At 44.9% G+C, this 15,087-nt stretch overlaps 1 protein-coding gene across 2 annotated transcripts in view; it reads right to left on the bottom strand.

The window, feature by feature from the left end:
* Positions 1 to 15,087, bottom strand: part of SRPX (sushi repeat containing protein X-linked) — a 117,575-nt gene that overhangs the window by 45,400 nt on the left and 57,088 nt on the right. For both annotated transcript variants that reach the window (XM_057719338.1, XM_057719339.1), the window contains 2 exons: positions 14,159 to 14,350; positions 12,037 to 12,213 (listed from right to left, as the gene is read on the bottom strand). In XM_057719338.1, coding sequence (XP_057575321.1) covers positions 12,037 to 12,213; positions 14,159 to 14,350 — 369 coding nt within the window. The remainder of the gene's footprint in view (positions 1 to 12,036; positions 12,214 to 14,158; positions 14,351 to 15,087) is intronic.

Below are 15,087 nucleotides of genomic sequence, written 5' to 3'. Positions count from 1 at the left end.
TGTCTTGTGGGGTAATTTATTAGCTACAGCAGCTTCTTCCCCATGCTTTCAAACTGCCTGTTGACTTGGCAATGTGGCAGTTAGCCAACTGGAAGTCATTCAGCCACAGTCAGTCCCTTCTGATTTAAAGACAGTGTTATAGGAGACTAGAGAAAGGTGCCTTCGGTATCATCTCGTGTGATTCAATTTGAGTCAACAAACCTTTAGTGAGTACCTGCCACCCCCAAGGCATCATTCCAACTGAGGCTAAGAGAGCGTAGGTGATTTATTTAAGGCCAGGCATGTAAATAATGATAATGTGAATTATAACCCAAATTAGAGCTCTTACCCCTGGAACAAGCTCTCTCTCTCCTGGCTGTGTCTATTCCCAACGTACTCCTCAATATCTTAATGATCTATCTGCGTCCACTCTCCCCTCCAACTGCCACGGGACCACATCTATGGTTTTGTATTTTGGGACAGCAGTTTTATCCTGGTTCTGACCCTCCAAAGGCCTCCCAAATTTCCCCAAGTAGTTTCTCTACCTGGTAATAGAATTTCTGCCCCTTCACTATCAAAGATGGGTTGGTAAGGAGGGCTAGAATTAATGAGATGTCAATTTCTTACTCAGATTTCACCCTATAGCTAAAGTGAAATCGGAAGAAGGGGGAATTCAAACTTTTGCAAATTCTACTTGATGATTCTGAATAGGTACAGAATGTATTTAAAGAGGGCAGAGTAAAGGAACAACATGTAGATTTGCATTGCTTTACACGTCAACTGGTAATTATTTACATGCTGCTACAGCCTGAATGAAAATGAAATGTCATTTGATTCTGAATCACAAACATCTTTGAGAGACTAAATGCACCAAGTAAAGTCTTCATATACTTTCTCCTGTGTCTTGTCCAATAACTTCTCGTTTTCTTTAGGGTAAGAAATTATGAATAATTTGTTAAACAGTTTTGTCTTCAGCTATCCAAATTCATTTTCATTCTATGCCATGCTTCAATGGAGTGTGAATTTACAGCCCTAATACACTAATCCTAAATTGAATAACTACCATATTTTATTGAATCTAAGTCACTATCAATTGTGAGATGCATCCTAATTTCAGGGATAGTAAAATGTGAAAAAAATATGCTTCTTAGAGTTGATAAAATTTATAAATGTGATGGTGAAATGGAAGCTGCTTTAGATGCATTGAGGTGTCTATTTTCAGTTGCTAAGTTTCTAAAAATAATCGCCCTTTTTTGGTTTTACTGTGATAGGTGGTAGAAGACATACTTTATAATTCAGATGAACATTTCACAGCTTTGGGTGAATCAGAAAGACAAGTATACAATACCTGCCCCCTGCTGGCCAAGTACAGTTGCCAATCTCATAATAGAAAGCATATTTATTTTTCACAAATTTAAAGCTGAAAGGGAGGGGCCAAGTAGAAGAGATAGATGTCAATGTAAAATTACTTTGTGTTACCAGATTTTCTTGGAGCGACATTGTCTGAGCGAAGAGATACTCTCACCCTCTGTGTCACGTAAGCTAAACATCTGAATGATATGCTGGGTTGTTTTCCATATAAACTACACATATTGACACTGAGCAAACACCGCTCCAAATTAGGTTATCTGGGTGACAAGTCTCAGAGCTTCCCAAAGCCAGCTTCTGACAGCTAATAATGATCAGTAGAAACTGGCTTAATTTTTCAGAAGCAGTGTTCTTCCAAGCCAGAAACACGAAGAAATAAAGCACTAAAAATAATGGCTAATATTTCCTGAACCCTCCTACCTGGCCACCCCAGACGAAGTAGTATCCCAGCAATTATTTCAGTGAATTCTCACCATCACCCACTAGACTAAGTAAGGTTATTATCGTCCCCATTTATAAACTGGGAAGCATTCCCTCTCTTTCTGAATTTCTTTGCAGTCTGGGATTTTAAGACGTAATCACATATTTTAAAATTATTTCAATCAGCCTAACACTTCTGTGTGTCTGCCTGCTGCTGACCTAGTGTTTCCCTCCATCCTCCGCACATGCATTCTTTCGTGGTCGCCAGCTCCAGCTTCCCCATAATTCCTTGAAGAGTGGCAGCAGGACTGAATTCTGTTGCATCCTCAAGCATCATGGCCTCTCTTTCAGCTCATGAGACAAGCTGGCCTGCCCTTCAGCAGATATTCTAGAAACTTAAGCCTATTATTAACAGCCATAGCCATCATTGCTTTTCCTAAGTTATTACAAATTTCCATGAATGAAATAAACAAAGTCACTATAGAAACATAATCACGATTCCCTGTCAAGTCAGGATGCCCAGAGAGCCAGTTATTGTGTGGCAACTCTGGTGAAAATCCTGGCCTCTGCCCCACTCATTAGAGATGTCTGACAAACTGTCTCCCTCCTCTATGCTTTAGTTTCTTCTCTGCATATAAAATATCAGAAACAAACATATTACACTGTGTCAACTACTGTTTAATCTGAGAAGCTAAACTATATACCTGGGAATATTTAACACATCTAATCAGGTAGGTGGTGGAAACAAGAAAGAGGGTGAAAAGGACAATGTTCTGGCCAACAGATAACAAGGAAAAAAACCCTTTAAACTAAGGTTGTATAGGGTTGACCGAAAAGTTCGTTAGGGTTTTTCTGTACCATCTTATGAAAAACCCGAACGAACTTTTTGGCCAACACAATAAATTAACTGCATCCTAAAATGTTTGCTTATATAGTGTTTTCCAGTGGAGACCTATGTTTGAAGATGACCATTAGAGGTATGATGAATAGGTGCTTCAGAACAGGACAGTAACTTGTGTCTGGGACTGCCTGATCTGGGGTGGGGATGGGGGTTCTCTCTCTTCACCTCATTCTAAGGCAAGATGATATTCTTTTTTTTTTTTAATCTTTATTGGAGTATAACTGCTTTATAGTGTTGTGTTAGTTTCTGCTGTACAACAAAGTGAATCAGCTGTATGTATACATATATCCCCATATCCCCTCCCTCTTGAGCCTCCCTCCCAACCTCCCTATCCCACCCCTTTAGGTCTTCACAAAGCATCAAGCTCATCTCCCTGTGCTTTGTAGTAGCTTCCCACTAGCCATCTATATTCTTATCTCAAGTAAAGGATCATCACAGCTGCTCACAGCAAACAGGCTCCATTTAATGCTCCTTTCCTCTCTGATGTCCTCCATAACTCATTCCAACTGGTTTTAAGTTTGAGAACTATTTTATACATTTTCTTTATTAAATACAACTGATTATTGCAATGAGAACCTCAATTTTTATGCAAATTGTTTATATAAATTCTTTTACATATATCACATGACTTTTTGTTGAATTTTTTAAAATTTATTTTATTGAAGTATAGTTGATTTAAACCAATTGGCTTTTTAACTAATCTTCTCCCTTGATCTTTCATACCAACTTCCTCTCAATCTGTATAGTCGATGTGGCAGAGACTAGTGGTTGTTCACCTGCCCTCCCATCCCCCTTCTTCGAGAGCAACAGAAGTTTCCCTGGGCCTGTGGCCCTTCGGAATAAAGACTATATTTCCCAGCCTTGTTTGAAGTTAGGCGTGGCCATGGGATGGCTTCTACCAATGTTGTGAGAGAAAAAAATGTGTGTAAATTCTGGGTCTGCTTTTAAAAAAGCATATGGATTCATAATATATGGAATCTAAAAAAACGGTACTGATGAACCCAGTGACAGGGCAAGAATAAGGATGCAGATGCAGAGAATGGACTGGAGGACAAGTGGGGGGGGCGGCAAAGGGGAAGCTGGGACAAAGTGAGAGAGTTCCAAAGACATATATACACTACCAACTGTAAAATAGATGGCTAGTGGGAAGTTGCTGTATAACAAAGGGAGATCAACTTGACGATGGGTGATGCCTTGCAGGGCCAGGACAGGGAGGGTGGGAGGAAGTCGCGGGAGGGAGGGGATACGGGGATATATGTATAAATACAGCTGATTGACTTTGGTGTACCTCAAAAACTGGTACAAGAGTGTAAAGCAATTATATTCCACTAAAGAGCTAAAAATTGAACAATGATTTATATCATTCATTGTATGACCTACCTCCATTTCAGAAAAGCAAAATGTGAATGACTTTGAAATCAAACACAATAGTTTAATTTATTCTTTCCCATATTTTTTGTGATTCTTTTGTTTTCTTATGTTATTGCATGTGCAAGATCTTCCAATAAAATATTGAGCATTTCTGTCAAAAAAAAAAAAAAGGTATGTGTGTATGTGTGTGTATGTGGAGGGGGAGGTACCCTCCCCTTTCTTTCTCTTCCACCCTGGTTTGAATGTGCATGAGGTGGGAAGCCAGAACAGCCATCTTCCACTGCGGGATGAAAGCTGCAAGTTGAGGATGGAAGAACAAATGAGAAGGAGTTTGGGTCTAGGCCACTGCCCCAGACAAACATTTATATGAGAATGGAACTTCTATGTTGTTGAAGGCGTTATGAGTTTGGCCTTGTTAATAGTACGTGAAGTGGGATATAAGCGATCACACCTTTTTTTTCAAATTTGGTATGGCATCTTCCAGGATGTATTTCACTAATGATTTCTAAGCTCTGATTTCTAACAAAGAATACTCTGCTGAATTTCCTGCAAAGGTGGCTACCCATAATCCCCTTATACACATGCAGCTCCTCCTAGCAAGAAGTAGAGTCTGTTTCCCCTCCCTCTGAATCTGTGCCAGGCTTGTGACTTGCTTTGACTAACAGGATACAAGGAAAGTGACCTTATGTCAGTCCCAGGCATAGGACCTTTTTTTTTTCCTTTAAGAACTTTTATGGAGATAAAATTGACATATAATAAACTGCATATATTTAAAGTGTACAATTTGATTTTTTTTTCTTATTAGTAATGTATGTACCAGGCATAGGACCTTAAAGAGTCTGGCACCTTCTACGTTCATTATCTCAGAAGCCAGTTGCTATCTAAGGAAGTCCAGTTATCTGACTGGAGAGGCCACATGGAGAAAATGAGAAATTAGGAAGGGAGAGGGAAAGAGACTCAGTCAAATGCCAGCCAATACAGCCACCTCTGAGTGAGATGCCAGACACTGGAGTGAAGCCATCTTGGGTCCTTCAGCCCCAGTCGGGCACTTCAGCCATTACTACGTGGAACCAAAGTGAGCTGTCTCCACCAAGTCCTGCTGAAATTCCCAACCCAAACAACCATGAACAATAACATGGTTGTTTGAAACCACTAAGTTTTGGGTGGTCGGGTGTGCAGCGATAGATTACTGATACAAACATAAAATAGTCCAAGGTTGGTGATGGAGGAAGGAAGTGGTCATTTCCTGGGGCACAGGAAGAAAGGGACTGACAGAGGCAGAACAAACCTGGACACTGAAAACTTGCCCAATTGCTTGCTTCCCCCAGCTAGAGTGTAATCCTTGTGGATGTCTCTGGAAAGTGGTTCCAGTTTTTTGGCACCACAGGAGATATTAGAAAACTTTCCCCCATGGACAAAAAAGTCAAGGAGAGAAGCAAAGAACTCCACAATTGGAAGTCACTATCGTCATTCATCACAAAGATATCAAACGAAAAAGTCACTGGTGATATGTTTCTATTAGAGAGAGTCATTAAAAGTTTACCTGTTCAGCTTGCACTGACAAATCATGCCAGGTAAAGAGTGGAGCAGTGTCTCAATCAATCAACTTGTTGCAAAGCTGAAACTAGCTTCCTGAACGTTTGCAAAAGAATGCGTATTTGTCTATAAAATAGATGGCTAGTGAGAAGCTGCTACACAGCACAGGGAGATCAGCTCAGTGCTTTGTGATGACCTAGAGGGGTGGGACAGGGAGGGTGGGAGGGAGGCTCAAGAGGGAAGGGATATGGGGATATATGTATACATATAGCTGATTCACTTTGTTGTACAGCAGAAACTAACAACATTGTAAAGCAATTTTACTCCAATAAAGATGTATGAAAAATAAATTAAAAAGAATGTGTATTTGTCAACCCAGGAAAATATTAGTATGATTTAAGAACATCTGCAACAATGCACTGACACATTTATTCTTAGCCCCAAGAGATTTGTATCTTCAACTGAATCTCTGGAAATAATACCATTCAGCCCAGCAAACTTCCTTGTGGGTCATTAGGTCAACCCAGCTGTCAGATAAATAGGAAGCCAGAAATGTATTCCATCAATTTGCATATCTAAAATCACAGAGATTTTTTTTATTCCAGACTTCCATTTGTGTTAACTCTCCAACTATTCTATTCTGTAGGAAATATAAAACAAGCAAGAGAGTAATTCCAGAAACCAAGTTGGTTTGTACATTGTCCTTTGTTAAAAAAAAAACCAAATTGGGCTCCCTGCTTGTCCAAAGATACTTGCTCAGTTTTCATTGCCCATGGGTTTTAAACTTACTTGAATTTTTTTTCCTCTTCCTATTTTGGCCTAGGAAAAAGTGTTGGTCTAAAGGAGAGATCGTGTGCCTACTCAAAATCTGGTCTCTAGATGAGGACTTGTAATTCTAACTGTCCATTGTTTTATTTAAATGCCAATGTAACTGAAAAGAACTAAAAATGGAAAAGAAAAAAACATCCCCCCCCAACAATAGTTATTACATTCTATGGTTTATTTTTTTTATATCAACGGAAGTTGTGGCTCTCTAAATATTTTACCCTCCTGCAATTTGCAGTATGTTGTTTCTCCTGCATTGACTTATTTCTATCTATATCTGTTTCTGAAATAACCATGGATTTGAGTCCACTGCCAGAGTGTGGGCTGCAAAAGAGAATGAATTTTAACTTGTGGTTCTTTCAAATTAGCCAGACCACAGAACTGACCACCTCAGAGTCAAAAGTAAGCCCAGTGTTCTCTCTTCCCTCCAGATCTGGAGGAGAACTGAGACGATTTCCTCAGCACTCAGCACAGTGCGGGCCCCGAGGCACTGTTCAAGGCTGTGTGGAAATCTGGGAACTGCTCGGCCACCGTGTGTCAGCTCATAAACTAGGCTGAGCCTCTGAGCTGTACTCAAGGACCCCTGATCCTTACCAACACACAAAGTCATGAAACTAATTTTGTCACATGTTTAAAGCCAAAAGTGTCCGTGACATCCCTGGAGTAAAATTCACTGGGGACAACCTCCAGCTTATTTGTCACAAAATCTAAGAAAGAGCTGCCTGTTTGCTTTGTCCATTTCTCTCTTTTTCCTGGGAGCTCACTGCTCTCTTGTGGCTCGCTGGTCCCATTTTCACCACTACCCCCCTCATTGTGTGCACAAATTCCCCTTCCCCCAAAGATGCCTGAACCTTGCCCTGGCTCACTCTAGGATAAATCCCCTGAAATTGGGGTTCATTTCTTAGTTCTTTCTCTCTCCCTCTGGGAAGGTTCCAGGCCCATCTGTTTCAGCTTAAGACACGCTTGTTGCTTTTTGAGAAGAATCAGCATTTTCTTTCCATTGTTGCACACAATCTGGACATCTGAACAGCGTGATCCCTCGAGGATTCTGCCAATGCTTGCTCAGCAAGAAGATTCGCAAGTATCACCTCCCCTCCCATCACCTCTGCCCCTTCCAATGTGAGGAAAAAGAAAGTCCAAAATGGGGGTGGGGGTGTGGAGGGGTTGTTTTGAAGAGCTAGCTTGCACATACCAAGTCACAGGGGAGAGAGTGAAAGCAAAATCTGCGGGGGGCTCTTCTGACCTGAACATCCGGCCTCAAGTCATGTCCTTCCAAAGGAGCGTGTCCAGAGCTCACAGCCTGAGTGCTATCCTGCCTGCACTGGCTGAGCAAGACTGCTCTGTGGTCTCTTCCTTGCTGAGAACTACGGGGATTCACGGGGAGATGTCTAAGGCCTCAGAAAAAGGTTGCTGTGCCAAAGATTCTGTTAGTGCTCAGTTTTTCTATCATCTCCCTTTAACTGCCCACACTGAAAGTCACAAAATGACATTTCTTGGACTCCTTCTGCCAGCTGGGTACCAGCTAGGTTTGCTCATGGGAGGCACTCTCATGAAAATAGAAGGCAGGAAGAAGATGGAAGCCAGTATGCTTCTGGTAGGGGCTTCAGTGAGGGCTTCCTGGGCTCCTGACTTCATTCGCATCCATGATGGTATCAGTTACAGACATGTCAACATCAGGGTGAGCTTCTGGATTTGGGGTAATACTACCAGGCCACTTTTGCTCCCCCAGCCCTTGGCTGGTATGGATTTCTGCTGTAACTAATCCCTGGTAACAATGTTTTTCCTCTTTTGCTTTTCCAGCTCTTCTTATACATATACATATATATATATATTTAATAAATTTGTTTTTATTTATTGGCTGTGTTGGGTCTTCGTTGCTGTGTGCGGGCTTTCTGTAGTTGTGGAGCACGAGGGCTACTCTTTGCTGTGGTGTGTGGGCTTCTCATTGTGGTGCCTTCTCTCGTTGCAGAGCACGGGCTTTAGGCACATGGGCTTTAGTAGTTGCAGAGCATGGGCTCAATAGTTGTGGCTTGTGGGCTCTAGAGCGCAGGCTCAGTCGTTGTGGCTCACAGGCGTAGTTGCTCTGCAGCATGTGGCATCTTCCCAGCCCAGGGACTGAACCCGTGTCCCCTGCATTGGCAGATGGATTCTTAACCACTGTGCTACCAAGGAAGCCCCTCTTCCTATATTTTTGTAACCAATGCCCTTTATTAAATTCTCCTCTGTTGGAAATACCTAGAATGGTTTCTGTCTTCTCAATTACCGATCAAATTCCTACCTAAGGACTTCCCAGGTGGCACAGTGGTTAAGAATCCACCTGCCAACGCAGGGGACACGGGTTTGAGCCCTGCTCTGGGAAGATTCCACATGCCATGGAGCAACTAAGCCCATGCACCACAACTATTGAGCCTGTGCTCTAGAGCCCGTGAGCCACAACTATTGAAGCCCACGTGCCTAGAGCCTGTGCTCCACAACAAGAGAAGCCACTACAATGAGGAGTCCGCACACCACAATGAAGAGTAGCCCCTGCTCACCACAACTAGAGAAAGCCCGTGTGCAGCAATGAAGACCCAACACAGCCAATAAATAAATAAAATAAATTAAAAAAAAAATAAAATTCCTACCTAAATACTAGAAAAAGAGAAGCCTAGAATAAATCTGAGTCAGATATCTAATTATTTGAACCCAGTGCTGTTGTCACATGGGTACAAGGTAAGTTCCAGGCTGTGCCTCTGATGTCGAAGGGTTTTGCTCACAGTGTTAGGGAACCGTTGACCACAACTGCCCGCCTTGGCCAGGCATGATGATAACCGCTTACCTGAGTTGTCTCACAGCAGGAGGTCCTGATAAAGAACGCGCTGCTGTCGCACAGAAACTAACGGGGAGAATTAGGGAGGTGCTGAAAGGAGGGAGGACAAGACATGCCAGCCCATAGTATGTCTTGTAAAACTAACCCAGAAGAATTCGGAAGGAGCCAAAAGGAGGGAGGAGATGCCAGCCCATAATATGTCCTGCCAATCTCCCAGAAACCCTCACTCTAGAATCCATCTTGGCTGAGAGATGCACTCGCCACCAGGAAGGACCCTGTGTCAGACCAGATACGGGCCAAGCAAGATGACTGGCCAGAGACAACGTGGAAAGCTAACATCATCACCATGAAACCTGAGACTGTGAGCCACGTGGCAGAGCAGTTCTCCTGGGTTCCCTTACCCTGCTGCTCTCTGCCCGGGTGCCCCATCCCAATAAAGTCTTTTGCTTTGCCAGTATGTGTGTCTCCTTGGACAACTCATTTCTGAGTATTAGACAAGAGCCCACGCTCAGGCCCTGGAAGAGGTGCCCCTTCCTGCAGCAACATCTTGGCCAGGTCCCATGGCTATAACTCAATAACCACATAACTGCAGACTAAGAATGGCTGATGCTGCCAAGGGAGACAGTGGACAGTGGTACCATCATGAACACACCCTGGGGACCAAGGCCAGAGGGGTTGTTGTACAACTGCCCCCAGAGGGTAGCACCCAGCTTCAGTCTCATTCCTGAAGTATCTGCCCCAGACTCTGAGTGGTCAGGAAGGAGCCCTTGGGGTAAAGCACATGGGCAGACCGAGCTGAACGAGCCTCTGGAGGATGGGCAGACCTAAGCACAGTAGGAGCCAGGCTCCTGTGGCCAGCTGCCTGGGCACCTCAGTGCCAGAGCTATCTCTGGGTTCAGGGGCTTTGAGCCTGAAAGCCTGGAGACATAGGCCTGGCTCTACACAACATCAAGCAAGTTAGGTGACCTCTCATGCCTCATCCATAGATGGGGGATTGGACTAGAATGTTCTGCTGGGGTGGGTCCTGGCAGCTCTAACAGTTTATGAGTAAATGATCTCCTGGGACAGTGGTTTTCAACTACTTGGGGGAGTTTTGGAAAAATACCAGGGCCCCAGATACTCAGATTTCAATGGCAGCCAGAGTTGAAAACCACTGTCCCAGAGCAGCCTGCCTAACATTTAAAGGACATAGGAATCCCCTGGGGGTCTTCTTAAAAATGTGGATTTTGATCTGCCGGGTTTGGGATGGGTCCCAAGAGTCTCCATTTCTAACAAGCTTCCTGCTGGTGCTGAAACTGCTGGGCACTGTTTTGAGTAAAAAGGCACTAAAGGTCTTCCCAAATTTGATCTTCTAAGGCAAGTTCTCAACCTTTAGAGCATCAGAATCCCCCGGAGGGCCTGTGAAATACAGGTTGCTAGGCTCCACCCCCAGTGTTTCCAATCCTGCGGGTCTGGAAATCTGCACTTTTTTTTAAATTGGAATATTATTGCTTTACACTGTTGTGCCAGTTTCTGCTGTACAACAAAGTGAATCAGCTGTATTTATACATATGTCCCCATATCCCCTCCCTCTTGATGGAAATCTGCATTTTTGCTGCTGCTGCTGCTGGTCAGGGGACCACACTCTGAGACCCACTGCTCTCAGACAAGGGTTCTGCACAAGAAAACCACCTGGGAAGCTTTTATAACGCCACTCGCCTCCCCCAACTGTCCCACATCAGGCTAATTGAATCAAATCTCTAGGGTAGGACCAAGGCATGGCTAGGTTCTAAAAGATACTCAGGTGATTCTAGTAAGTAGCCAGGGTGGAGATCTACTGCCCCTAGATGGGTGATTCTCAAGGGATGGGGGGAAGTGATCTTTCTCCTTCCTCTCCTCTCTCCAGGGGACATTTGACACTGTATGAAGACATTTTTGGTTCTCATACGTGGGAGCTGGGGGGAGATGTTACTGCCATCTAGTGGGTAAAAGCCAAGGCTCTGCTAACATCCTAGAGTGCACAAGACAGGATCCCACAACAAATAATTATGACCCCAGATGTTCATTGTTCCGAGATTCAGAAACCTTGCCCTAGAGTGGGGTCTAGCAGAATCCCAGGCTCCACCCCAGATCTGCTGAATCAGAAGCCGCAGGTTTACCAAGGTTCCCAGGTGATTCCCAAGTTGGAGAAGCCCTGCCTTAGATCAGAGGCTCTCTCTTTAAGCACTTCTGAAGGCCCTGAAAGGCTCATTAAAGCAACAAGTGCTGGGCCCCAATTCCAGAGTTTCTGATTCAGCAGGTCTGGGGTGGAGCCGTGAATTTACATTTGTAAAGAATTCCAGCCCCCGAACCACAACTAAGAACGGCCCAACAAATCCAGAGTCAGGTAAAGTAGCCAAATCCCTTCCAGTTTAGCAAACTGAGTGTTTGCTGACTACCGGAATCAATGACAAAGGAACTCCATCGGTCAGCTGAAAGACAGAGATGCTCTCTGCAGGACTGTCTGGCCAATGTCAATAACTCTGCTTAATGCTACAGGGTAGATCTCTGAACTATAACAGCGGGATTGCCCCGAACCTCTGCCAGCCTCCAGCTGCCTCAATCGCAATCCAAGAAAGAGACAAAAGTCAGGCGAAAGCCATGAGCTGTGAAGTCAACTCTAGCATAGAGACTGAGGCTAGGTCTGCACTGAGCCAGAGAGATAGGGATGAAGAGAACCACTGAGAGTAAAACTGGGTGCTTAAGCTTTACACCCACGACATGGATGCTTCCTGAAAAATCCACTGTACGGACACCCCCTGCTCCTCCCAAAGTAGGTGCCACCTGAGGGCTGGTGATATTTTCTTACCAACACAGGAGGCTGGTCGGCCACTCCAGGCCTTGTTGTCCATACACGTGACTGTCCGCTCCCCTTTCAACGTGTATCCTGGTGAGCAATAGTACTCACACCGGGAGTTAAAGTAGGCACCGTCGACGCACTTAAACCCTCCATTTGCTGGCATGGCAAGGGTAGGACATCGCTTTTCTGAAAAAGAGAAAACCAGAGATTCAGTATTTCTTAGATTTTGTCCATGGAGTTTCGGAGTCCAGAAACTCTGAGAGCATAGGGTGAAGTTAATTGAAATATAACGGACAGAAGCAGAGAAACGATGGATGGTGTAACCTAACAGGACCATGCGGGGCCTTCCTGGGGCAGACCCCACCCCCATATCCTCTGCTGTAGCTCCTCTCTGAAGATCCAGATAGTAGTAGCTGATGTATATTCCCTGAGCTTTTCAGATGCTAAAACCACCACCAAATGGAAGGAATTAACTACTTGAAGACTGCGAGCAGGTAGCTCCCAGACCTTCTGGCGCCTATAATATTAACCACCCTCTTACCTCACCATCAACCAATCAGAGAGTAGTGCACGAGCTGGTCAGTACCCTGTGACCCCCCCCCCCACCTGGCCTTTAAAAATGCTGTGTTTAAACCCTAGGAGGAGTTGGTGGCAGGTGGGTTTGGGCTCGAGCCACTCATTCTCCTTGCTTGGTTGCGCAATAACCTTTCTCTGCTCCAAGCTCTGATGTTTTGGTTTCTTTGGCCTTCACTGTGCGTCAGGGACAGGCACTGGCCAAAATAGTTGCACATCACACAGAAGGGACACAAAAGTTTCATATCGGACTGGCTTGGGTTGGCATCCCAGCTAAGCCACGGTCTTATGCTGGGTTCCTCAGAAATAGACGCTGAGACCAGGATTTGTGTGCAAGTGATTGAATAAGAAAGTGGTCCCAGGGGAGACCAGTGAAGGGTGGGGGAAACAGGACAGAGGAGGGGAGGAAGCCGGGCGAGGTAGCATCTCAGGCAAAGTCAGCCTCAGCCGGATCCCGAGGGGGAGCTTTGGAGTGTGAGTGACACCTGAGTCTGCCCCACCTCCAGGCAGGGTAGCTGGGCTTTCATAATCCTTTACCCGTCAGTACTGGGCAGCTACAGGCTGCCCATGGGGGATGCTCTCCCTGTCGGAACGAATTAAAGCAGTCCTCTGAAGAAGCTGAGCCTCTTCTTCCTCGGAAGATCAACCGAAGGTGCAAGTCATTAAGAGCAAAGCGCCCAGAAGCCGGGGGATGGACATGCAGAACTGGTAACAGGGCACTGAGGGACATCTGGCGGAAGCACTGAAATGTCCACTATAGTCACCCAGAGGCATCGTCTGCTTATACTGGGTCACATGGCTGCAGCCCCCAACCTCAGTTTCCCCAACAATAAAGTAATGGCAGCCATATCGATAGCGCGGATGCAAAAAGTGCACGTATGTGAAATGCTCAGCACACAACAGGTGTTCCATACACAATAGCTCTTTTCAATAGCAATGGCATCTAAAATGCACTTCAAAGATGCTGTGCCACTTGCAGTTTCCCAAATGAGACATGAGTTTTCAGGAAGCTAAAAGCCCCTGAAATGCGCTTCCAATCTTCTCCCCTGAGGCCCAGCACTTTTCAAGGAATAAGCATCATTCTGCAGTAATTCTCTCCCTGCCTCCCTAGGCTCCACCCCTTGGGAGAACACTTGTGGCTACTACCAGGGGTCCACAGCAGAGCACCATCCTTATACTTCTATTGGGCTTACACCTCTGTCTCTGATGCTATTCTGTGGGACCCCTGATGGCAAAGTGTGTCTTTACCTGTGTGTCTTGTTTGTTCCTCAATCCCAACACCTTTCCAGGGTCCAGCACTTACTGAACAGACATAACCTATTTGCTAAACAAACCTCTGTTCTCTCCCCCTTTCCAAAGAGCTGATCGCACCCCTCTGTCTGAAATGTGTCATCTTACTTCCACCACATCTTAGGAATGAATGCATTGGCTTCTGCTCACAAGGGGAGTTTTTCTCATCAAAGACCAAAAAACATTCAGTACAAATCCCTAATCTCAGAGCAAAAGATCTTTTGCCCCGATTGGCCCTGAGGCCCCAACGTGGGGCCGGGCTACTCACGCTTGCAGATGACCTTGTCCGACCACCGTTTGTTTGACTGGCAGATCAGCTGGGAAGAGCCATGCAGCTCGTAGCCCTTCTGGCAGCGAATGTCACACCTGGTTCCCAGGGCTGTTTTGTAGTATCCTCCTTGAGGGGCCCTGCAGTACACATCCCCGTACTTCACCTTGATGGGGGAGCACCACGGGGTGTCTACAGGTAGCAGAAAGAAAGGAGAGGAGAAACAGAATGGGACATCTTCAGAAAATGTGTCTCTTCACTCTCGAAGTCCCTGGCTGGCTGCATTCCCGATTTTGGACCTCCAAATAGTGCCCCGTGTCTTTTAAGTTGTCTCTGGGTAGGGAGGGGATGATCATGGGACTAGGTGTCAGACATATCTGCATATGGGTCCAGGTTCCTCCATTAGTAGCTGTGTGATCTTGGACAAGTTACTTAACCTCTCTGAGTCAATACTGCTACCTATGTCACAGGACTCTTACAAGGAGTAAGAAAAAAAATGCATATGCAGCACCTAGCACAGTGCCTAGCACATAGTAAATGTTCAACGAATGCTTGTTCTTTTGAATATTTCCCTTAACTAGATACATAACTCTCTTGAGAGCAACTGTTACCATTGTGAACCCGAACCCCAACCCTCCACACACAGTGGCAGGGGAGTCAATAATTGGTTAATTTAGAATTTTTTCCAAGTCTATATTATATTCACTGTAAAAACATGTAATACGATCTCAAGGAATGTGAACGAAGCAACAGTTTCCAGGGTTTTGCCACAGGATATAATTTGGGCTTAAAGTCACAGGACAATTGCTCCCCATCGGGAAACAACCTCCCTTTTCAGATGTCTTCAGTTAAGCCCCATTTAGATAAGAGATGACACCCTTCTCCAATGGCAAAGTTTCAGGGTCTTTTGATTTTGGTCTCCTAGTCGC

This window comes from Hippopotamus amphibius, chromosome X, assembly GCF_030028045.1.
Source record: "Hippopotamus amphibius kiboko isolate mHipAmp2 chromosome X, mHipAmp2.hap2, whole genome shotgun sequence".
Classification (NCBI taxonomy): domain Eukaryota; kingdom Metazoa; phylum Chordata; class Mammalia; order Artiodactyla; family Hippopotamidae; genus Hippopotamus; species Hippopotamus amphibius.
The sequence above is the reverse complement of the archived record's forward strand: the minus strand, read 5'-3'. Positions and strand labels throughout refer to the sequence as shown.